The sequence below is a fragment of the Alnus glutinosa genome, chromosome 14, assembly GCF_958979055.1.
Source record: "Alnus glutinosa chromosome 14, dhAlnGlut1.1, whole genome shotgun sequence".
NCBI lineage: Eukaryota > Viridiplantae > Streptophyta > Magnoliopsida > Fagales > Betulaceae > Alnus > Alnus glutinosa.
The window spans coordinates 555046-580528 of NC_084899.1; the positions used below are offsets into that span (position 1 = coordinate 555046).

The 25483-nt window shown below is 36.5% G+C and overlaps 2 protein-coding genes across 2 annotated transcripts; one reads left to right on the forward strand and one right to left on the reverse strand.

Annotated features, from left to right (window-relative positions):
* The first annotated feature begins 4322 nt into the window (after positions 1-4322).
* On the forward strand, positions 4323-8411 carry LOC133856464 (protein LAZ1 homolog 2). The gene is made up of 8 exons (XM_062291497.1): positions 4323-4556; positions 5216-5272; positions 5603-5711; positions 6246-6430; positions 6570-6658; positions 7246-7495; positions 7725-7958; positions 8055-8411. The coding sequence occupies exons 1-8, from the start codon at positions 4407-4409 to the stop codon at positions 8223-8225; spliced, it is 1245 nt and encodes a 414-aa protein (XP_062147481.1). The 5' UTR covers positions 4323-4406; the 3' UTR covers positions 8226-8411.
* A 4468-nt stretch (positions 8412-12879) lies between these two features.
* On the reverse strand, positions 12880-24774 carry LOC133857578 (uncharacterized). The gene is made up of 13 exons (XM_062292845.1): positions 24240-24774; positions 23652-23804; positions 23312-23524; positions 23127-23216; positions 22459-22575; positions 22103-22372; positions 17593-17749; positions 17316-17393; positions 16438-16538; positions 15767-15937; positions 15224-15298; positions 14798-14905; positions 12880-13256 (listed from the first exon to the last, which is right to left on the reverse strand). The coding sequence occupies exons 1-13, from the start codon at positions 24651-24653 to the stop codon at positions 12906-12908; spliced, it is 2298 nt and encodes a 765-aa protein (XP_062148829.1). The 5' UTR covers positions 24654-24774; the 3' UTR covers positions 12880-12905.
* Positions 24775-25483: the final 709 nt, after the last annotated feature.

Consider the following 25483-nt stretch of genomic DNA (forward strand, 5'->3'; position numbering starts at 1 on the left):
CATTCTTGTTTGGGACATCTCTCAGATGCTCGAATGAAGCTCCTTAGTATGCAACATCCCCAGATTTTTTTTGAGTCAAATAAGTGTTGTAACATTTGCCCTTTGGCAAAGCAACATCGGTTAGCATTTCCTATAAGTCATTCTGTTTCAGTTAGTTCTTTTGATCTAGTTCATGTTGACATTTGGGGACCTTATTCTACTGCATCTCTTAAAGGTGCTAGATATTTTCTTACCATTGTAGACGATTGTACTCGTTTTACATGGATACATTTGATGAATAATAAAGGTCAAACACGTTCCTTGATATGTTCCTTCTTTCAGCTAGTAGAAACTCAATTTAATTGCAAAATTAAGTGCATCCGTAGTGATAATGGAGTTGAATTTCAAATGACAGAATTTTTTCAATCTAAAGGTGTAATTCATCAGTTGAGTTGTGTTGAAACTCCTCAATAAAACTCTGTCGTTGAAAGGAAACACCAACATATTTTGAATATTGCAAGATCTTTGAGATTTCAAGCTCATTTACCTTTGCCCTTTTGAGGTGAATGTGTTCTTTCCACTGCCTATATCATTAACAGAATCCCCACACCTCTTTTGTTAAATAAATCTCCGTTTGAAAAATTATTTCATATTCCTCCTTCTTTTTCTCATTTTCGGGTTTTTGGTTGTCTTTGTTTTGTTTCTACCCTTTCTCATCATCGTACCAAATTTGCTCCTCGAGCAAAAACTTGTATCTTCATTGGTTATCCATACGGCATCAAAGGTTACAAAGTATTTGATCTTCATACAAAATCATTACTTGTATCCCGAGATGTTGTTTTTCATGAAGATATCTTTCCATATAGAACATTCAATCATCCTACTGCTCATGATAATATTCATCTTCCTGTTTTACCTTATTCTGTTCCAGAATATAGTTGTGATTTTTTGGATTTTCCTTCATCTTCTGTTTCTCATAATATTACACATTCTATTGTTCCTACAGTAGCTCATAATCCTGATTCAGTTTCTGCACCTCATACTACCATTTGTTCTCCTTCGGTTTCTCCTCATTCTGAAGTTAGTCCTATTTTAGATGTTAATCCTATAACAGATGATGTTTCCTCCATCTTTGTTCCTCAATGTGATGTTTCTGTTCCTATTCGTCAATTCTCAAGAGTTAGACATAAACCGAGCTACTTACATCAATATCACTGTCAGATGGTGGATTCATCTTTTTCTTCTCCACTGTAGTCTTCTTCAAATGTTGCAGACCAGTTTTCCTCAGGTATACCTCATACTCTTTCCTCGGTTTTGTCTTATGATCATTTATCACCTTCTCATAAACAGTTTGCCCTTTCTATCTCTACTGCCATTGAGCCACAATTTTTTCATCAAGCTGTTAAACACTCTTGTTGGCGTGAAGCAATGAAATCTGAAATCAATGCTTTAGAGTCTAATAATACATGGACTCTTACATCTCTACCTCCTGGAAAGACCCCCATTGGTTGCAAATGGGTTTATAAAGTCAAGCATCGCGCTGATGGTTCTATTGAACGGTATAAAGCCCATTTGGTCGCCAAAGGCTTCACACAATGTGAAGGCTTGGATTATTTTGAGACCTTTTCACCAGTTGTCAAGATGACTACTATTCGGTGTCTACTTGCTTTGGCTGCAATTCATAACTGGAAGCTTCACCAACTTGATGTGAATAATGCATTCTTGCATGGGGACTTGGATGAAGAAGTTTTTATGCAATTAGCTCTTGGTTTTGCTAGCAAGGGGGAGACTCAGGTATGTAAGCTCAATAAATCCCTTTATGGCTTAAAACAAGCCTCACGGCAGTGGTTTTCCAAGTTTTCTACCACTTTGCTTCAACATGGTTTCTCTCAATCCAAGGCCGATTATTCTTTATTTACTAAGAAACTTGGCTCTTCTTTCATTGCTTTATTGGTCTACATTGATGATATTGTCTTAGCCAGCAATGATTCCAAGCTCATTGATCAATTTATTGTGTTTCTTGACACTCATTTTAAGCTCAAGGATTTAGGTTCTCTTAAATTCTTTCTTGGTCTTGAGATTGCACGCAGTAGCAGTGGTATTGCTCTTTGTCAGCGCAAGTTTGCCCTTGATATTCTTAATGATGCTGGTCAATTAGCAGCTAAGCCAGCCAAGTTTCCCATGGAACCAAATATCCATTTTTCTGCTACTGATGGTACTCTGCTTGAAGATCCTACTGCATATAGACGGTTAATTGGTCGACTTTTGTACCTTACAACCACTTGGCCAGATTTGACATACTCTGTTCACACTCTCAGCCAGTTTATGCAGTCTCCTAGACAACCTCATATGGCAGCAGCTCTTCGGGTTCTCAGATATGTTAAATCTGCCCCTGGCCAAGGTCTCTTCTTTCCTTCTTCCTCTACATGTCATCTTAAAGCTTTTTGTGACTCCGACTGGGCTGGTTATCCAGACACTAGAAGGTCGGTCACTGGATTTTGTGTCTTCTTAGGCTCTTCCTTAATCTCTTGGAAGTCTAAGAAACAACACATGGTATCTCGATCTTTAGCTGAGGCTGAATATCGATCAATGGCTGCTGTTTCTTGTGAAATCACATGGTTGTCCAGACTTCTTGAAGATCTTCAAGTTACACATTCTTCTGCTGCTCTTCTCTTTTGTGACAGCAAGGCTGCTCTTCATATAGCCGCCAATCCTGTCTATTACGAATGAACGAAGCACATCGAGATAGACTGTCACATTGTGCGTGAAAAGATTCAAATGGGACTGATTCGAACTCTCCATGTTTCCTCTGAAAATCAGCTTGCTGATCTTTTTACTAAGTCCCTTAGTTCTGCATCTTTTCACTCTCTTTTATCCAAGATGAACATTGTTGATCTCCACTGTCCATCTTGAGGGGGAGTATTAGATTACATTTTTACACATGTGATTAATTCTGTAAAGACACATGATTTTTGTTTTGTTAGTTAGTTAGACTCTGTTAGATTATAACTTGCAAAGCAAGTCATGTAACTCAGTATATATATACTACAAATCATGTACAGTTATTTTTACGCTATTCAATACTAAATCAGAGAATCATTTTTTCTCTCAAACCTCTTGTTCAAGTTTCATATTCACAGCTTGTTCTTGCTTTACATAATCATTCAACATCAAATTCAATACTTCCCTTGGCTCGGAGGAAATAGAGTGGGTAATTTACACGTGTCATTTTATTTATTTATATATAAATGGACATTTCTATTTAAAACAGGTGATTTTCATTTGCATTTTTAACGTATTCGATCTAAATACATATTGTCGAATCAGGCCTTTAACCATTTCGATCATATGAAAACTAAGTGGTACGTATATATTCAGTAAGGCAACGCAATGCAAAAAAGATAACTACTGCATATTTTAAGATTTGTCCACGTGAGCAAAGTAACACTATTACGTTCGATCCAACACATATGTGAATTTAATAAATTTATTTTTTTTTTTTAAAAAAAAAAAAAAAAAACTTTGTCCAAATCCATTAATTATGCTTAAATGACATAAACATTAGGGTCCGCGTGTAATTCAGAATTAAGCTCCACGTGTCGTAGTTTTAACTGCGAAAGTCAGAACAGTGGAACGTGTCAACCTCGGACGCAGAGTTTACTACGCTGCGTGATAGATATGGATATGGCCGTTGTCTTCTGTGTAACGCATAGTCGGTATTTTGAAGGCACATTCTTCTGCAACAACATTGTCAATGGAAGAAAGCCCATTTGGGAGGTCAGCAAAGTTCACGTTTCATTGACTTCAATATTTTATTTTTGTTTTACGATTAGTTCTTCATTTGGCCTTTTCCTTTTAAAATATAAATTGAGTATTTCGAGCGCTATGACTCATGAATCTAAATGATATATTATCAGTATTAAATTTGCTCTCATGGGTAACTTTCAGTTTACAATTACTTGGAATTTTGATAAAACAGAAGCGTATATTTTCCTTTTTGTGTCAAAATATAAGATTTAAAGCGGATATATTTGAGAATGCTGAACTAGCCCAGTTAGATATCCAGGAACAATTTGGAAACAAACAGAACGATATGGTGCTGACGGGAATCACAAATTACTGTAGAAGGATGTGTTCCTATGATTGACATGGTTCTATAATACTTGGAAGCATTGCCTATTAATGAACAACGGGTGAATGATCGATAATGGAATACTGGATGCATTTTTGTACCTTTTTCCCCACATTTCAATGACCATCCAAAGTTGATGCGGGTCTATTCTTTCTTAATTCTTACTAGACAATTTATCATCTAGTGTTTGATGTTAATATATCTCAGGTTGAGTACTAATCACACATGTAGTCGCAGCATAGAGCATCTCCTCCCTTCAAGTTGTAGAGTTTTGTGAATGGAAGATGCTTGAGTAATGGCATCAAATTCTATCTCAGCCTATACAGACATATACAGAGAGCTTCATCAACCAGTCCTCATTACTGCAGGATGCTTTGCAGCTATAGCAGTGATCCTCTCCATCTACCTCAATCTCCAACATCTCAGATCATACACCAATCCTGCAGTTAGTTCTTTTCACTATAAGCATCCTAACCATTTTATTGAATGCAGTGCTTTTGTATCAACTTGTGTTTCTTCTCTTTTCTTATTAGATGTGTGAGACTGAAATTTACGGTGTTTGGCTAACCGGATTTTGACTAAGCAAATGTCAATATATGGGTGAACTCAATTACTTAAAACTAAAAAGCTCTGCACAGGAGCATAACGTGTTACGCCTTGACGCATATGTTAATGGTACCTTTGCAACTTCCAGGCCTGCTAAAGATAGGTATTGATTGGATCTGTTGGCGCTGATCGGACTCAAACAGCTTCCACATATATCCATAAATTTTTTATGACAGTGGTTTTGGATCACAATTTTTTCTTTTTTCACTTCTTCACGAAGCTTGTAATTGGCCCAAATATGATCTAAATATGCTGTTCAACGTAGGAAACTCCAAAGGCTGCACCCTGCAATAGTAAATTTTGAGATGGATATTTTGCCTTTTTTACTTGAATCTTGCTTACTAAGTTGAGATTTTATAAGATTTGAGTCTCATTTTCTTTTTGGCCAAAAACATATTTTAGCGCTTATGTTCATGATTCTGTAAATTGAGTAGTTATGAAAATGAGAGTTATAGATTAGATAAGAGCCTCACTCAGTCTTATTTGATTTATATCCAGGAACAAAAATGGATCGTTGCTGTCATTTTCATGGTTCCCGTCTATGCCACTGAGTCAGTGAGGTTCTATCTCTCTGAGAAGCAATTTTAATCCTGTTATATTACAATATGGACATACCATATGCAATTTCACTTCACCATTCTGCCTAGCTTGGTTTTAACCAAGCAAATCTAACAACAAATGCGATCACCCTTCATCCACAGTATCCCTCCAGCCCCCTCCCCCTACGCCCCCTCTTCCCCTTCCCCTGTGAGGAAAGACTGAAAAAAGAAGAAAGAATGAAACAAAACAAAATATAATTGACAAGATTCCTTAATTTGTACATGTGATTTTGATCATTTAACCATGGTGGTAATTTAATGGTTTCGCATGTTCTCTTCCTACCAGGTTATATCCTTGTGGGTTCCAAGGTTGTCTCTTGCATGTGACATTTTAAGAAACTGCTATGAAGCATTTGCCTTGTATTCTTTTGGGAGCTATTTGGTTGCTTGCCTGGGTAAGCTACAAGTTTTTAGTAACACTATCAAATTCTGGCTTCTATGCAATTTCTACGCAACTGTGTCATTTTCACCATCTTCTTCTTCTTTATAAGCTTGGTATCCTTAAGCATGCCCACGTTCCTTTGAGGACTTGATCAATGGTTTAGGATATCCCACAAACTGTTGGAAAATTCCTGGGACGTTAAGATCAACCATTCCATTTATCTTTTGAACTTCTATAAGTTCAACGGGATGTATCTTTACCTCTATGTGCTAGTTTTACATGAATTATGTTTCTTTTCCTTGCCCAAGTGTGAATGAACAAATAGTATTGACATATGTGCTTAAAGAGAGCCTAAAGAAAAACATTGCTTCCTTGGAAGTTAATAAGCAGGAAAATGATGACTCCAGAAGAAACTGTTTCTTATTTTGTTGTAACATTATCATCTTTAGCTTTCTATGGTTTTAAGTGTCTAAGATCACACTTTATGAGGTTATATGTTGCTAAGTTGTTGTCATGAAGGTTTTTCTTGAAATAAAAACTATGGTAGGTGGCGAAAGAAGGGTCATAGAACTACTAGAAAATAAGTCAAGGGAACAGCTTGGCAAACCATTGTTAGAAGGGGCAGATGAGAATCGTTCAGTGGATCAAAGATCGTTCAGAAACTTCTTCTTTCGACCTTGTACTCTTGGGAAAGATTTGCTTGTGATAGGAAAATTCGGCCTTGTACAATATGTAAGTCCCTAAATTATTTTTATGTATGATTGAATTTACTTGCTTGGCTCTAATATTTCTGGATAGACAGGTGATCCTAAATTATTTTTTATGTATGATTGAATTTACTTGCTTGACTCTAATATTTTTGGATAGACAGATGATTCTGAAGACAGTTTGTGCTTTCTTAGCTTTCTTGTTGGAACTCTTTGGTGTTTATGGTGACGGGGAATTCAAGTGGTACTATGGGTATGTATCTCTTATGCATGTCTAACGTTGTGCTTGTTTTGTTACTAACACGTCATTAAATTATATACTGTGATATTCATTTTTTATTTTTGGCCATTGTCGAGTACACTTCATGCATGCTTTCTGTGTGCTTGTGTTATCCTGTTTGGAGTTTGCCAATTTTTCTCAACATTCTGTCATTTGCTCGTTAGTAGTTTCACATATTAAGGCGTACTGAAATATTTTTTCTTCTTCATTTTGCTGGATAAAACAACTATTATTAGTCTGTATCCGTATTGGTGTTTTACATGTTTAGTATTGTATTTGTTCATTCTACGATTCCCCTTCATAGCAACAATGGGCAAGCACCAACAATTGTAGATGATTTTCTTCTGTTTAATCAGTTATATTTTGGATTGAAGCAATCTTATAACAGGGCAGAGTACATTCTTCTGCCTTTTCTATTGTTCGCTTTAAATGTTGATACACTCCCATCGTCTTACTGATATCCATACATGGAAATAGTACTATATAGCAAGGCAGAAGAGAGTGTTCACCAGCCTTATCCTTCTCCTTGCTAATTATTGCTACACCGTCATATCCTGCAGCTATCCATATATAGCAGTGGTATTGAACTTCAGCCAGATGTGGGCATTGTATTGCCTTGTGAAGTTGTATAATGTAACTCATGAAAGACTTCAATCAATAAAGCCCCTTGCAAAGTTCATCAGCTTCAAGGCCATTGTGTTTGCTACTTGGTGGCAAGGTGTGGGTATTGCACTGTTGTGTGCATTTGGAATTCTGCCAAAGGAGGGAAAAGTACAAACTGGACTGCAGGATGTCTTGATTTGTATAGAAGTAAGTTGATTCTGTTGCTGTGGTTTAGAAAACTCCATTTTATTCTTAGGTACCTTTGTTCTTTACATCCTTTTCTTAGCCAGAATGGTTTTTCTTTTCAGTTGATAACATGTAGGTCTTGCACAGTATACAGTATGATCAAATCATGAAATGTACAGAGCATCATATTAGCTTCTTCACTTTTATACCATGATCATACAACTCTCTCTCTCTCTCTCTCTCTTGGCAGATGGCCATTGCAGCTATTGCTCATGTGTATGTTTTCTCAGCGGAACCATACTGTTTCCTCCCTGTCTCCAAGTATGGGAAGGTCACTACTGAAACAACCAAAAAAGAGCTGAAGTTAGAGCAAGGTCACGATGAGAAGCTAGCCGTGCTTGAAAGGACTGAAACTAAGGCCGAGGCTTCTGGAACAAGTGTCAGGGAGAGTGTTCAGGAAATTGTTCTTGAAGGTGGTCAACATGTGAGTTCTGTCCCGGCTTGTGAGAGCATTTTGTAAATCATATTCGACATTATAGATTTTTAGATTACAATATTTACACTGACACTTTGTGAGCAGGTCGTCAAAGATGTTGTATTGACCTTTAATCAAGCTATGGGGCCTGTGGAAAAGGGTGTGACAAAAATCCAGGAGACCTTCCACCAAATATCAGTGGGTTCAGATGACCAAGAAGAAGAGTCAGAGTTGAAAGTAGAGCAACGTGTTGAAGCAAATCTTAGAGGAAGTTAACTCACGTTGGCCTCTGAGAAAGACTAGAACATATATAGGAGAATCCATATCATCATGTGCAGACTGGAATTTTTTTGGTCAGAATAAACTCATCCAAGTCCTCTGTTCTATACTTAGATTGCTGTAAGAATTGGTAGTGAACTCTGCTTAGATACTTGTAGTTGCCATCATCCTTTTGTGACTTTTAAGGGCACGCTTTTGTCAAGTCAGGTGAAAATTTGAACATTCTTGAAGTTAAATTTACGTTGGTATTTCTTTCTGTCTAGGGACGTAAAATTCCTACGAAGTTCGTAATCCAACTGATAAAGCTCGGGTGAAGCAGAATTGTCTACAGGAAATTCAATGCTAGGCATCCTAGTCGAGTCACAGCAAACGAATTTAAAATTTTAAGATGAAGCAGTAAAGCTCATGCAGTCATGCTTGAGAATATTATTGCAGGTCTGTTTGAGTTTACAGTTTGAAAAAGTGCAATTGAAAAATAGCAATTTGAAACGTAATTTTTGAAAACACAGTCAAATGTTTGGTAAAATCACGGTTTGACCTTTAAATCGCAGTTTAGCTTTTAATTAGTGCGTTTAAAAAAACACATCCATCCGTGATTTAAAAACGCAGTTTCTTCTACATTTTCAAATTGCAATTTCTTTTTTAAAAAAAAAAAAAAAAAAATACACTCTCAAACGATACATTTAATGTGATTTGGTTTAAAATTGCACTATTTGGCCTAATAAATCGCACTTTCAAACACACTTTGTCTTACAAAACTTAAGTATAATCTTAATCATGCATATATAAGCTCTTTGACACCTTTCTTTTGCAAGCCAGTTTTGGCACTACGTCGCAGGTTCAAGTCACGGATGGGGCAACTTATAGGTTGAACTAAAATGTCTTTGTATTATGTATACGCATAGTGTTAAGTTATTGAATAAGGATGGGTGAGTGGAATTACCAAAAAAAAAATTGCTACCACCAACACTCTTCTGATTCTGACATATACGTCGTCTTACTTTATCCCATATGTTGCCCTATATGCGACTTGAAACCCGTAACGTAGAATTTGGCTATAATACCAAACTAGCTCATAACCCGTGCTATGCGCGGGATTCTTCCTTATAATTTAGTTTCATAATAATAATAATAATAATAAATGGAAGAAGAGAAGCATAGAAAATATAGATAAAAAATGAAAACTGAAAAACACTAATATAATATAATAGAGACAAAAATTTCTTATAAACTGGTTTATAGGAAAAAAATTTTAATAGCATTAATAAAAAAACAAGTACATGCTATTTAAATAACATATGTTTCTCACATGCCAAATGACACATGTCAATCTTATATGTGGATTGTAAGAAATTTCCTACAAACCGGTTTGTAGGAAATTTCTGTCCATATAATAGTGTTATCTTTTTTGTATTACACAAAGTAATAAAAAAACTACTCAATAAACATAATACGCTAAAAAATAATCATACCCCGTACAAAAAACAACTATAGGAAACTCTCTCTCACCATCATTTTCTTGAATTTAGTGTAAAATTTACAAAAGATAAAATAAGTAATTTGAATGAAAATTAATATATTAATTAAATAAATAAATAAAAAAAAAAAAAGAAGAAAAAAAGAAGAAGAAGAATAGAGGAAATGAAATAAGAGAACCATAGAAAATATAGACAAAAAATGAAAAATAAAAAATACTAATAGAATAAATTAGAGTTTTATTTTCCATGTACTTCTCCAGTTCATATGAAATCTTGAAAATCAATATTGTCTATCAATTAAACATGTTAACAATTAAACATGTTAACAATGTGCATTATACAGGGAAAAAAAAATCAATGAACAATATAAATTAAAAAATCGTCATATCTCGTACTCAAAACAACAATTAATGTAAACTCTCTCTCTCCATGGTTTCCTTGAATTCAATGTAAAATTTAGAAAATGAAAAAGAAAAAATAAAAAAAAAGAAGCAATTTGAACAAAAGAATAATATAAATTAGGAAACAGGGACAAAAAAAAAATGTAAAGAAAGAACAAAATTATAGAAAATAAAGTAAAAAAAAAATGTAAAATTATAACCACTAATATAATAGAAAATAACTATTTTTTATATACTTTTTCCAGTTCCAAATAAATTTGTAGGTATAGGAAGAAACTACGGTCAGATAGATATTTTTTAATTCGACCATCATTCTTATATATACTTATATAGCATAAAAGAAACTACTTTTTCAACAAAAATAAAAAAAAAAATAATATAAATTATCAATGCAAAAATAAGGATAGAAAATCAAATCAGAAAAATAGAAGCACATAAAATAAATATAAACACATTATTTACAATTCTATTGAACACAACCCCGACAAACTTGAAAGACAAACTAAAAAAAAAAGAGGCTATAGCAGTATTACAAACAAAAAGGTTCCAACAATAGCAAAAACTTCGCTCTCTTTGCTTTGAGCACCACTCTCCGGTAATGTAAACAACATTGTAATTTTGCATAGCCACAAACCATTACTTCTCCATATATTTATTTGAGAAAGCGAGAGATATTGGAGTGACTTTTGACATTTCCCAAAGAAAAAAAAAAACTGACATTTGACTCATTGAGGTTTAGTTTGTAACGGACATTTAGTGGAAGGGGAAGCAGTGTTAGAGTAAAAGATTTTACTTCAAGGAAGAGAGAGAGATGTAGAAATTAGTGAGAATTTAATGACAATAAAATTAAATGTTTCTATTCATTTTCTATTCAATTGAAAAGATTTGATTAGGAATATTAAACGCACCGTTTATTTCACTTGAAATACATGGAGCAGTTCAATTTTACTTTTTTTTTTTTTTTTTTTTTTTTTTTTTTTCCAGTTTTACTTAAAGGAAGAGAAAGAGGTAGAAATTAGTGAGGATTTAATGACAAAAAAAATTTGACGTTTCTATTCATTTTTTATTCAATATCAGATAGTTAATTAGTCATATTAAATGCACCATTTATTTTACTTGAAAGGCAAACTAAAAAAAAAGAAAAGGCTATAGCAGTATTACAAACAAAAAGGATCCAACAATAGCAAAAACTTCGTTCTCTTTGCTTTGAGCACCACTCTCCAGTAATGTAAGCAACATTGCAGTTTTGCATAGCCACAAACCATTACTTCTCCATATATTTATTTGAGAAAGCGAGAGATATTGGAGTGACTTTTGACATTTTCCAAAGAAAAAAAAAATGACATTTGACTCTTTGAGGTTTAGTTTGTAACGGATATTTAATGGGAGGGGAAGCGGTGTTAGAGTAAAAGATTTTACTTAAAGGAAAAGAGAGGTAGAAATTAGTGAGAATTTAATGATAACAAAATTAAATGTTTCTATTCATTTTCTATTCAATGGAAGAGATTTGATTAGGAATATTAAACGCGTCATTTATTTCACTTGAAATACATGGAGCAAATCAATTTTACATTTTTTTTTTCCAGTTTTACTTAAAGGAAGAGAAATAGGTAGAAATTAGTGAGGATTTAATGACAAAAAAAAATTGACGTTTCTATTTATTTTTTATTCAATATAAAATAGTTAATTAGTCATATTAAATGCACAATTTATTTTACTTGAAATACACAGACCGGTTTAGTTTTACTTAAATTACCAATTTTTTACTCAAATGGCCGGTTCAATATTTAAAAGTATAGATTCATGCCACGTGTCCTAATTCTAGGCCAACTCTAAGTTAGAACTCGGCTTTTATATATATAGCAAGAAGAAAACCACGATTTTGATTATCAAAATATAAAATAGAAAATTAGTAGGAATTTTTTTTAATGTTGGTGTGATACCTATTATATTTCAATCCTATATAATTCTGAACTTTCGAAAAAGCAAATGAACAAAAAAAAATCTCATAAACATTCAAATGAAAAATTGTTCAATCACAAATTTCACAAACAAAATGGAAACATATTTAGATTTCAACCAAAAATATAAAAATACTAAAGAGTCATACTTATATCATTAATTGAGAGAGAGAGGCTACTTATATCATTAATAGAGAGAGAGAGAGAGAGAGATTAAATAGACCGATTATATTTAGATTTCAACCAAAAATATAAAAATACCAAAGAGTCATACTTATATCATTAATTGAGAGAGAGAGAGAGTGAGAGATTAAATAGATTGGTTCAATTTTATTTAAAAGACCGGTTCAGTATTTAAATGACCGGTTTAGTCACTAAAAAGTATGGATTCATGCCACGTATCACTATTCTATGCCATTCTAAAGAAAAACTCGGCTTTTATATATATATATATGATGATACAAACCTCAATTAAACTCACCCTCGAAAACCGATTTGCAAATAAAGGGTACCCAATAACTTTTATACATTATTAAAATTATACTTTAAGCCATGCGGACATTCAGGAATCAGGATCATAACAAATATCATAAGAGTAAGAGCCCACCCCCCCCCCCCCCCCCCCCCTTCCCAAAAAAAAAAAAAGGAAGAAAGAAAATAAACTATATATCTGTTAACTTTGAAACAATCAGTGTAACAGGTATGGTCCAATACATGTATTCCTAAACATCACCCTGTAACAATTTCTCTTTTATACATTCTATTTTCCTCCCATTCAAAGGGGAGAAAAAGGGGGGGGGGGGGGGGGGGGGGGGGGGGGGGGAGGGGAAAGGCTTGCTATCGTCCATCACTGCCGGAACAGCAGACATTGGCACAACATTCAACGCAGGCAAAACATGCAAGAGCAGTACAAAGTTGCGTTAATGCGATTGCACATTGGTTATTCATCCTTGAACAACTCTGGATGCAGCACATGCAACAGCAGCGATTACACATGCTGTTGCAGCAGTTGGAAGCTGCGTTGACGAAAATTTCAGCAGCTTCAGGCAATTTTGGTTCTTCGCGTCCTGGAGGTATATTTTCAACAGTTGCAGCGAAGTTGCCAAACCCAATGCCAAGGCTTCGCAGAAGTATCATTTTCTGGCATTTATAGTCTACCGTTTCCAGAGAATGGTTTTTGTTTGTTACCTGTTTAAATTTTTACATGGTTCAAATGATCAGAAAACAGTAAATAAAGCATTATATATTGGACTCTCAGAAATGGTTTGGAGTAACAAAATTCAATCTTCTGAGCGATTGGCCAGCTGATACTGAGCTGCCGATTTAGCATTTGATGCATATGCGCTTTTTTAATTGACATGGATCTACTGGATTTAGGGTTTGGAGTAACAAAGTTCACCCTTTAAACTATTCAATCTTCCGAACAACTGATACTGTGACACATGGTTTCTTGAGATCATATAGATTGAGCCCATTGATCTATATACATTTACTAGAAATTGATAGAACTAAGGATTAATTGGATCTGAAACCGTGCTCATCAAGGTGAGCTTTCATTGATCTTTATAGAGGATTACAAGTGTTCATGATAAACATAACTTCCTAGAATATATAGCCCACGGCTTCTACCTTTACATAGCTGAATTAGAACTCTTGACTTAAGTTCTTATCTATCTGACTATCACACAACTGAACTAGGACGTACTAGGACTTCGGATAGGAATAGAGGTCTTCTCACTAGAGTCCAAATTGGACTGTGCCTTGGATTGTGCCGCACAAGACTCATGCTGGGACTGTGAGTCTGGTGCAGGAGTTTCGTTAATAGAAATGTTGGCTATGCTTCTTAAACTTTTCAAAAACTCTTTTCTGTTTTCAAAAATAAAAACACAAAATACTTTTAAAAAATAAAACACAAAGCACTTTTCAAAAAACAAAAAACACAATTTTTTAGAAAACTTCCCGCACCTTCTTAGTTGAATATTTTGAGAAAACTAGTGCATGTATATATATAGGTGGGAGGCTGAATTTTCACTCAAAAAAAAGAAAAGAAAATAAAAGATAGAGGTGGCCGCACGGCTATCCCAACCAAATAGAGGCCCTTTCAATCTCTACACATGAAAAAATAAAGTTCTTTTTTTCCCTCAAAATAAGCATGTTTAGTGTTTGTTTCTTTGAAAATATAAAACACTTTCAAAAAGTTTACCAAAAATATTTTATTAAGTGGACCACACAGAACACTTTTCAAATGTGGACCCCACTGAAAACACCTTTCAACTTTCTATCACATCAAAAAAAAATTCAAATCAAACACAAAAAACACTAGACAAACATAGCTGTTATGATCTAATGGAAGTTTGTCCTTTCTTTTTTCTCAAATCAAAAGCAGTTCAAAGACCGGGAAAAGCGAAAGGAATGACCATGACATTGATGAATAAACACGGAGGAATTGCTAGTAGCCAGAAGTGAAATTTCGGGCAGCTAAGGAGTCAGGATAATCAAAGAGCTTGGTACCATACAAGTAATCCCAAAGTATATGTTTTGATGATCAAATGACTCCCTTCAAATTTACAGCAAATGAATCATAGAAAGATAAAGATCGATCAACATGAGGATCAACATGAGGATGTCAAGAGAGATGAATTCGGCGCTTCCTACTCACAAGGATGTCCCAAAAATTTCAAGGTTGGATGAACATGGAAATATCACAAATAATCTAGGTGAATGCATACCTCTTTTACTCCAACTGATTCTTTGGCTATCTTTCCTCCATCAGTCTCAAGTAGGACCATATGGGTATATTCAGATACAACGGCAGTTTGTATGCTCATTTTTGCAACCTGAAAAAAGAAAGAAAAAGAATATGACACACCATCAATCCCACTTATTAAATGGGGGGGGGGGGGGGGGGGGTATTCTTTCATAATATCAAGCCTTATGGCGTGAAAACAAAAAGTTTGTGTAGATGAGATAAAATCGGAAATGCCCCTTATCTCATACTACCCTTATGTAATAGTTTTTGAAAAAAAAATCTCAATATAATATAATGTCATGTCGGGATAGCTCAGCTGTTAGAGCATTTTGGGGTTTACATAGATTCATAATTGTTGTTATGACTGAAACTAAGAAGGATTTTTTTAAAACATCAAACTACGAACCTTTTGCTCAAGTTGCTTATTGTCTGAAAACCATGCCTGAGCTGTAAGTAGTTCTATCTGTTCTTTCGCAAATACCTGTTACCGAAAAAATAACCACAAGATGAATAAGACTTGTGGCTTATACAAGGAAAGGGTCATAACATTAAACATTAAAAAAGTACTCATGAAATATGAGGTAGATAAGCTCTCAGCAAAGAACACACGACATAGATTTTCAACCAAATAGAAATGAAGTACAAACAAATAAACATGACCAATAACAAGTTTTGAGATCTTTAAAGTATTGAAAGCTCCATCACCATCATCTAGTTAGCCCAAAGTCCAAATTAAGTAGAGCTTCTTTTGACGGATCATTAAAAAAGAATCTATGCGAAAGATATTACTTTAGATTGAAACTTGAAAAGGCAGGCAGAGAAGCACCTCTCTGCCAAAAGATAAGTATGAAAGAACATATGCTTGCCATATAGAATAGAATACTTGATATAAAATAAATAAGAAATTGCGTCCAGAGCAAAATGAATAGCTCATAAGTAGGTTTCTTACCCTGTCAAGAGGTATGTCTCTAGCCATTTCTATCTTCAAGTCTATCATTAACTTACTCAAATCAGCTAAGACACCTTTAGCTTTCAGAGTGCCGGGAAATTTTCCCCGGTATCTACCAGATACAATCAATGGACTCTCAGGTGAAAGATCTGGAATATGAGAAGGGTATACCTGTCACAATATTTGCAGATATGTCAGGGGAAATAGAATACCATATCCAAGATAAAATTGGATAAATTTATCAACATGTAGCAGATATGTCCAAGGCTGATTCTGCGCGAAAAATGACACAGAATATGAACTTTCTATTTGGAAAGACCCTCATCTACAAATAGAAAATACAGACAGAAACTGTGGACAATACATCACCATAGATTACTTTTTAATGTTAAAAAGTGTAGAACAATAGAACACCTTCCTCAAAATGATGAAAACAGAAGTTATCCACAACATAAATCACACATTATCATTAGCATAGAAAGGCAGACCTTGAGTTGGTCCCTAGAGCATATGGCCAATGCACAAAGTTGAAGAAATTAAAAAACTATACGCAAATGAATTTTTGGAATGACATGGTTACTTGGTAAAAAGTATAAGCAAAACACTTAAAGAAAAGAGAGAGAGGGAAGGGGGGGGGGGGGGGGGGTCTGGAAGCTACAGAGATGTCTTACCTCAACTTCATCAAGATCATCCCATATGTCAATAGTTATATTTGCAAAAATGGGAGACAAAGCTCTGGTAAATAATTTTTGCATCTGAAACTCAAGAAAATCTGGCCATTGGAAAAAGAAAAATATAAGCATCAGTATTATTGTTACAAGATTTTCTTTTTACTGAACACTAGCTAACAAAGAATTCTTCTTGATGTAGGCCACTAAGGAGACATTTTGAATACTAGAAGTCAAGATTTTCAAAACAAATAAAGCCAAGTGAGGAGCATGGCTGCTGCTAGCTAGCTGCACAGGGCTCAATTCCAATTAGTCTTAATATCATAGAACGGGTGAACTAGTGAGTTTCTACCACTCTGCATAGAGGCCATTTCATAATGCTGGCCCCATCAAAGCAGGGCCCTGGTGGTTGATCTTCTAATGATCCTAAACTTCAGGATTTTAGAATGGAGTGGAACTCATGCAACTGCTCTTAGTAGCTTCAGATTTTTTGACTGCTGAAAAATGCACAATCTAATTATGCTATACTACAACCAGGGCTCAAGATTCACGTCTAAGCCTTTTTTTTTTTTTTTTTGATAAGTAAGATTCACGTATAAGCTTAAAGACTTATCAGTTGAATCTCTTGTAGACATCAGTACAAAATGAAGCGATGGGCACCACCAGAAAATGGGGGAACAGGGCTCAACAACCAGACCTAAAAATTGTACAGTTTATCATACGAAGTCCTAGAGATCTCAAAAGTTTCCAATTGCTTACTGTAACAAAGATCACCCGATAGTGCAACATCCAAAATATTATATAATTCTGACCATGCCAGCAACCTCCAAGGACAAAAGCAATTCAAATTTAATTTTGTAAAGTCGATTTACAGAACTAACCTATATCGTACGCAGCACCATATTGGCCCCTGCCAATTGTTGCAAGCATTCTCAGGAAATAATGGTTGCAGAATTCACCTGAAATGTTCCCAGATGGCTAGTTAGCTAAAGAGGGACCAGATTAAACCAAGAAATCATGACTCCCATATATGCGACTATGCAATTGCAAAGATAACAGGTGTTTTAAATCGTCAGACCTACAAGCAGTCTTGAGAGGCATTTGATACTATGCTAGCACCCTAAGGTTTTCCAATCATAAAATGACCAAAACCATTACCTATGCCGAAAGTGTAAATACGTGGACAAATTGGTCTTCCATCTGTTAGACAATTTTTCATTGCATCACAAATGTGTCTCTCATCCTCAACAGCCCCATCAGTAACAAGGAAGATGATAGGAATTGAACCATGGACATTGGATAGCATATTAATCGCCTGAAAAAGAAAAGACCACATGAAAGGATTATGATATAACCACGAACATTGGAGTCAAATAATCAATAATCACATGAACTCTAAAAATGCACAAGGTAAGTTTTTTTTTTTGGGGAAAAATATATATTAGCCCCCAAATTACCACCCTTTTCTCCAGATGGTACCTCGAACTACCAACGCTTGCACTCCGGTTCTACTAACTACCGACTTCTTATTTTTTGGTCCACTCTGTCAGTTTAGCCCGAAATTGGCCCTCTATGCAAACACGAATTTACGAAAATGCCCGGATTGTCTTAAACACGCGTATGAGGTGAAAAGTCGCGTATGAGGTGAAAAGTGGCAGTGGCCTTACTGAACGCATACTGAGGACCCCCTTAGTTGAAAATTCCAGCACATTCTACAGGTTTAGACTTAGGGTTTGCAATCAGGCGGGGAAGAACGATCGTCAACAGAGTTCACGGGGATGTCGATCAGCCGGGCTTCGGTTTTGGGTAGGGCCGAAAACGTGTAAGTACTTGTAACTAAAGCTCGCAGACGTCCAAGGGGTGGGGGGAGTTGCATTGCTCAGAGTCTGGAGGTGCGTCGCCGGACGTGGGTTAACGGAGGTGCGTCACCTTGCCGGAGGTGTGCTGATCTTGCTCTGCATTTTGGAGTTGAGTTTTTCGAACACTAGAGGTAATATACACAGTGTACCCATTTTTTCTCTACGTGATTCTTGTTTTGGCTGTTTTTAAATAGGGTACTGAATCTTCATGATTGTTGCCAAAATTTATACAAGTTACCAAAAAGTCATAGGGCATTTTTATTTGTTGGGATGTTGATTGTTTAGTGTTTGATTTGCCATATGTCGAGTGAATTGTCTGCCTTACAAGAATGTTTGGGAAAAAAGTTAGTAAATAAATGTATGGGACCACATTTATTGTGTGGTGGCCGAGAGGGTATGATATGTGGTCCCCTATTAAAATAATGCACTTCTGTTGTGTTATAGAACAAGGTGTTTGATTGCTTTTGACTTGATTAATTTGGTCTGGTCCCCTATTGATGAATATTCTATTATGTGAGGGGCCATAGTGGGAGTTGGTCATTGTGCACTATATTCTATTATGGTTAGCGGGTCATTGTGCATGCATGCATGCAGCCGTACTAACATACCTTTTACACTAATATGCACAGCATGTTTAGAGGCTTTGCTTATTTACTTATTTTTTGTGCATTCTGTTTTGTTGTGAAGATGGCTAGACAAGAGTTCGTTTTTGAGGTGCTTATGGAGGTCACATAGACAGGTGGTTCATGAATACCTATGTGGGGGGTGATATAGATGTGTACAAAGAGGCCATTGAGCATGATAGGTTGTCATTTTCAGTAGTTGAGGGTATAGCCAAAAGTTATGGATATAAATATGGTGACCTAATTTATTACTTACTGCCGGGTTGTACTTTGCGTAATGGATTGAAATTAATTACATCTAACTTTGATGTACGCGAAATGGTTTAGTGACTCTACCAATTGTTGAGTTATACATAAATTCATTTAGTGAGTCTATTCCTGACAATGATGAGGATAATGGGGATAACGAACGGGGGGGTGTTCTAGGATCGATTGAGACGAGCCATATTGGGATGAAGTGAATGAAACTAATCTGTTTGTTGAAAATAATGATGTGGTTGGGCCATCAATTGGGGGGGACATGAGAGAGGTTGAATCCTTTGGTGGTGGGGGGGGGGGGGGGGGGGGGGGGGGTTGAGAGTACGAGGTAGCCTCCCAGAGTCGAAGGAAACATGTGACAAAGCGGTGAGTTCCAGGTGACTGATATGGGTAATCTAGAGTTTGTGGTGGGTCAAAAATTCCCATCGATACAAGTTTTTAGAGTGGCGGTTAGAGAGTGTAATGTAAAATGGGGAAGGATGTTAAGTTCAAGAGGAATTACCTTGCCAAGTGTGTAGTGGTATGCAGGGATGAACATTGTAAATATAGGATTTATGGGCGCAAGTGCAAGGATGATGAATCCTTTGAAGTAAGATCATTTCAGCCAAAACACATTTGTAGGAGGAGACATCAAAATTCGATTTTGAAATCGAATTGGATTGCAGACAAGTTAATGGACAAGTTCAGAGCACAACCAAATATGACTGTAAAGACGATTGTAGAGGAGGTGAATGATAGATGGGGTGTGGATGTCAAAGAGCACAGGTTGTACAGGGCTAGAAGACTTGCAAAAGAGAAGATCCGTGGAAAAGTGAATGAACAGTACAACAAGTTGTGAGATTATTTTGAGACGATAAGAAGAACAAATGTTGGCAGTTGCGTAATGATGAAGATAGAGGGGCCGTTACCTGATATTCCAGGAAAATTTCAGAGGTTGTACTTCTCGTTAGCCACCATGAAAAGAGGTTTTCTTGTTGGTTGTAGGCCAATAATTGGCCAAGGATGCTTCTTAAAAGGCCCGCATAGGGGCCAACTATTGGCCGCAATTTTGAGAGATGCAAACAACCAGATGTATCTAGTTGCATCTGCAATTGTGGAAGCCGAAATCAAAGAAAGTTGGACCTGGTTTTTAGAAGCTTTGCTATCGGACCTTGGCACTCCTCCCGATCGATCCTAGAACACCCCCTTTCATCATCCCCATTATCATCATCATAACTCTCCTCATCATTGTCAGGAATAAACTCACTAAATGAATTTATGTACAACTCAACAATTGGTAGACTCAATAAACCATTTCACGTACTTCAAAGTTAGATGTAATTAATTTCAATCTGTTGCGCAGAGTACAAGCCAGCAGTAAGTAATAAATTAGGTCATCAGATTTATATCCATAACTTTTGGCTATACCCTCAACCACTAAAAATGACAACTTATCATGCTCAATGGCCTCTGTGTACATATCTATATCACCCCCCACATAGGTATTCACGAACCGCCTGTCTATGTGACCTCCATAATGCACCTTAAAAACGAACTCTTGTCTAGCCATCTTCACAACAAAACAGAATGCGTAAAAAATAAGTAAATAAGCAAAGCCTCCAAAAAACAAGTGCATGCTATGCATTATTGGTGTCAAAGGTATGTTAGTACGGCTGCATGCATGCATATAGTGCACAATGACCCGCTAACCATAGTAGTATATAGTGCACAATGACCAACTCCCACCACTATGGCCCCTCACATAATAGAATATTCATCAATAAGGGGCCAAACCAAATTAAATAAGTTAGAAGCAATCAAACACCTTGTTCTATAACACAACAGAAGCTGCATTATTTTAATAGGGGACCACATATCATTCATACCCACTTGGCCACTACACAACAAAACCAGCCATAAACACATTATAGATGGGACCAACCATACAAATATTTACTAACTTTTTTCCCAAACATTCCAGTAAAGGCAGACAATTCACTCGACATATGGCAAATCAAACACTAAACAATCAACATCCCAACAAATAAAAATGCCCTATACTTTTTGGTAACTTGTATTTCTAAATTTTGGCAACAATCATGAAGATTCAATACCCTATTTAAAAACACCAAAAACAAATATCACGTAGAGAATAAAAATGGGTACACTGTGTATATTACCTTTAGTGAAAAACCCAACTCCAAAATGTGCAAAGCGACACGCAGATCAGCACACCTCTAGTAAGGTGACGCACCTCCGGCAACCCACGTCCAGCGACGCACCTCGAGACTCCGAGCAACGCAACTCCCCCCCCCCCCTTTCCCCCCCCGGCGGACATCCGCGAGGTTTAGTTACAAGTACTTGCACGTTTTCGTCCCTACCCCAAAACCGAAACCAGGCCGATCGACACCCTCGTGAACTCAATCGACAGTTGTTCTACTCCGCCTGATTGCAAACCCTAAGTCTAAACCTGTAGAATGTGCTGGAATTTTCGACTAAGGGGAAAATAAGACAAGTCCTCAGTATGCGTTCAATAAGGCCACTTTTCACCTCATACGTGTGTTCAAGACAATCCGGGCATTTTCGTAAATTCATGTTTGTACAGAGGAGCAATTTCGGGCTTTTGGGGCTAAAAATCTCACGTGCCGTGTGCACGGCACATGAATTGTTTCCATCCAATTTGACGGCTTAAATTGACAGAAGGGGTCAAAAAATGAAAAGTTGGTAGTTAGTGAGACAGAAGTGCAAGCGTTAGTAGTTCGGGGTGCTATCCGGAGAAAGGGTGGTAATTTGGGGGGCTAATATATATTTTTCCCTTTTTTTAAAAGCAAATGCACTAGGTAAGTATTACCACAAAAGATGCACAAATGTACAAAAGGATCACCAAACCAAATCGGTGAACTCCAGATAAAGAATTTAATGAATGAGTGAGTGCAAATGAAAGGATACCATGTTAAGGGGAGGTAAAATATTTGTTGCACCCCCAGCTATAAAGTTCTTGCTAATCCATTGAATGGCCCTTTCAATTGCTTCTGTGGTTGCCAATTCCAGTGATGTTGAAAACTGATATGTCTCTCCATTAAAAGCTATAATGCTAAACGAATCTTCAGGATCAAGCTTAGAGAGGGCTGCTGATAGTGCAATCTTTGTATCATCAAGTGGCTTTCCCCGCATGCTTCCGCTTATATCAACAATGATTACTATATCCTTTCTGAACACCTATCAGATTGAATTAGGTGAGAAAATATACAATAAAAGGAACAAATATAAGAACATGCCCAGCGATTATAAAGTACTAGACTAACCTTCCTACTCTGCTGATTTCCAGGAAAAAGATATAGACCAAACATCTCCCTTTGATCAATATCAAGCACAGACGGAGATTGCAAGAGTACACCACCGAATATTTGACTTGAAGAGACCTGAAAAATGTATGTGTGCTGGAATAATAAGATTCTGTAGAATTTATTTATCTGAGTGAAATGGGCTTCTCCCAAGGATACCCTTGCCTCTTATCCAAAAATAAATAAATAAATAAGAAATTCATGCATCTCTTTTTTTTTGATAGGTAATAGGCAGAATATATTAGAAAAGCGTAAAAGGCGCCCCTAAGCATACAGGGAGTATACAAAAAGGACACCAAAAAATTAAAAAAAAAATAAAAAATAAAAAATAAAAAATAAAAAACCCGAAAAACCCAAAAGAAATACTACATCAAACCCCCAACTTCTTACTCCTAAGTCGGCTAGAACCCACTCCCTTAGCATCGAAATTAATAGAACATTCTAGATTCTTGACCTCTCTATTCCCCTTTTTCCTTAATGCCTCCTTAGACTTGAAATTCATGCATCTCTTATAAGACCACATTTTCTGTATATTACATTCTAAGAAACCATCTTTGGATAAGTAGTCCATAATCCATTGAAAAAGATACAGTGGCAGAAAAAAAAAGAAAAAAAGATCTGAATCTTACAGTATACGAGAAACTAAAGTCAGTGCTTGACCATGAGTAAACTTCTGATTCGTATAAGAAACCCAACTTCCCTACATTCCGACTTGTTTCCTACAAGTAACAAAAAAAAAAAAAAAAATATTACAACATGCATTAAGAATATGATTAAAAAAATAACTCCTGTGCAACCTTAACCTAGTATACACCTTCAAAGGATGACTGATTGTCTTGCACAAGACTTGAGTTCCAGTACCAGCGTTCAGGTTTAATCGTATCTTTTCCCTTTTTGCGATTTTCTTTCCAGCCGGAGTGACATACTCAGGAAAAGTAAACGGTATATTCAAGGAGAACTCGCCATCACAGTGTAACAATTTCTGAGACCAGCTAAGTTTAATTGAAAGAGTGGAACCCCCATCGACCTTGAAAGGTAGAAAAAAGACAATTTAGTTGAAAATGAATGAAACTTCATAAATATAGACAACAAATAACTCAAAAGTACTTATCCTAAGCAAAATTCGAAGTTTGTTTGACAAAACTATTAGTTACCTCTGGTATTGTTAAGGTAAATATATGGGGCTTTACAAAGCCCCCATTTTCAGCTCGAGCTGCTTTCACCGTTTCGTCTACATCTTCCGTCACAATGAGTTGAGTACGATACGACTTTCTAAGCACCTCAACCTCAACACCTAGAACTGAACCCTGTTAGCCAAATAATATACTTGCTTGAGAACATAAAATAAGCCAAATTCCAGCACCTATCAAATAATGATATATCAACAAAGAGTTCAACAAACCCAGAGCATATTGCATATTGACATTAGCAAGTATTCCTAATATGGTAAAAAAGTTGCTTCCTTTTCTTAGCATTTTCGTACGTGTCTATTTCTTCATTCTTTTCAAAATCCAAACTGACCCTTATTCTTCCTAAACTTATAAAACCAAATTCTCTCATAAATGGTGTCTAAAAACACAACACCTTTTACACAAGACTACCAATTTTATTAATTTTTTTTTTACCAAAACCACATAATCTTTTATAATTTTTTCTCCAATTTCTACTTTGTACATCCGCCTCAAACTAAACCCAAATTCACAATCGACCCCAAAAATCCAATCTTCGATTCAGAAACGCACCTGCTCGCCCATCGGGACCGCAACGCGGCAATCGCAGCTCCGACTACCCATGACGCAATGGACCCTCCAGGACCCGCTGACCCTTACGAACGCGGTGTCCAGAACGCAATCGGCCTCGAGCTCGATTCCGTTCATCTGGAGCGGGATAAGAGCCGACGGGTCGCACCTGCCGTGCACGTACGGCTGGTAGCTCGGTACGTCCGGGTTGTCCACGATCGCCGGGTCGTTGATCACCGCGTAGACCATCGGCGCCGAGGGCATCAGCCAAGAACTTGACGCCTCCGCCGTCGCCGACTTGTCCATCGGCGGAGGCGGCTTCGGAGGAGCCACGTACCGGTCATTCCCGAAGTACAAGCGCTTCGAGAGCCTCAGCCCGTCGTCCACCGCCTGAACAAATTCGCCTGCCGTGGCCATTTTAGATTTGAGTCAGATTATTCTGATAGACCGAAAATCGCTTTCGAACGTGTTTTTCAACCCTTTCTTGTGCTTGACGTTGCCGGCCAATACCATAGTGGATTTTTGAACCATTTGATTTGGGAGAAAGGGACGTACCGGGAATGGTACATTTTATTATTTTACTGTTTTGATAACGTTCGGATCTGATAATCATACCAATGGTTACGTGACGCGTGTACAAAATGTTTTGAGATATTTCGTTGGCCATAACGGTCGACTGCGCGTTTGTAACGATTAATTGAGGGCATAGTTGGCAATTGGGATGACTTCGGCTTTCCCCTTCCGCCCGAAAAAGAATGATAGTAATTGGGTCCAATGCATTGGTTCAAATGATGAAGGGCTTGATTTCTTCTGGGTTTATGATTTGGTTCGAGATCCGATGGACATTATCAAATCAATCAAATGAAATGAAGATGTATTATATAAGATTATTAAAAAAAAAAAAAAAAAAAAGGGTTGACATTGCCATCTCAGCATAATAGCGTGATTGACTTGGAATGACATTATCAAAGTAGCAATTTAATGGCAATCATGCCTACCTTTATGAGTCATGGCTTTCCACAAAAGTGACATTGACCAATTGATCCTCATCACAAAGGAAAGGCAACCGGCCAAAAAGTTTAGATTATATGACGGGATGTCCATAACAGATAGAAGTCTGCTACAGATTCATGTCCTTGTGGCCAAAATCACAGCTAAGATATATATAGACAATCTCATGTAACATTACAGCTCAGAAAATGCAAATGGAAAAACCTTCTTCACTTACTTAAAAAAAAACCTGCCAA

Excerpts from the sequence above, each read along its gene's own strand:
- LOC133856464 (XM_062291497.1), top strand. The coding sequence starts at position 4,407 with ATGGCATCAAATTCTATCTCAGCCTATACAGACATATACAGAGAGCTT. Across the intron at positions 4,557-5,215 it reads GATCATACACCAATCCTGCA|GAACAAAAATGGATCGTTGC; the intron begins GTTAGTTCTTTT and ends ATTTATATCCAG. Across the intron at positions 7,496-7,724 it reads ATGTCTTGATTTGTATAGAA|ATGGCCATTGCAGCTATTGC; the intron begins GTAAGTTGATTC and ends CTCTCTTGGCAG.
- LOC133857578 (XM_062292845.1), bottom strand. The coding sequence starts at position 24,653 with ATGGCCACGGCAGGCGAATTTGTTCAGGCGGTGGACGACGGGCTGAGG. Across the intron at positions 22,576-23,126 it reads ACTTTAGTTTCTCGTATACT|GTCTCTTCAAGTCAAATATT; the intron begins GTAAGATTCAGA and ends TACATTTTTCAG. Across the intron at positions 14,906-15,223 it reads ATAAGCAACTTGAGCAAAAG|GTTGCAAAAATGAGCATACA; the intron begins GTTCGTAGTTTG and ends TTCTTTTTTCAG.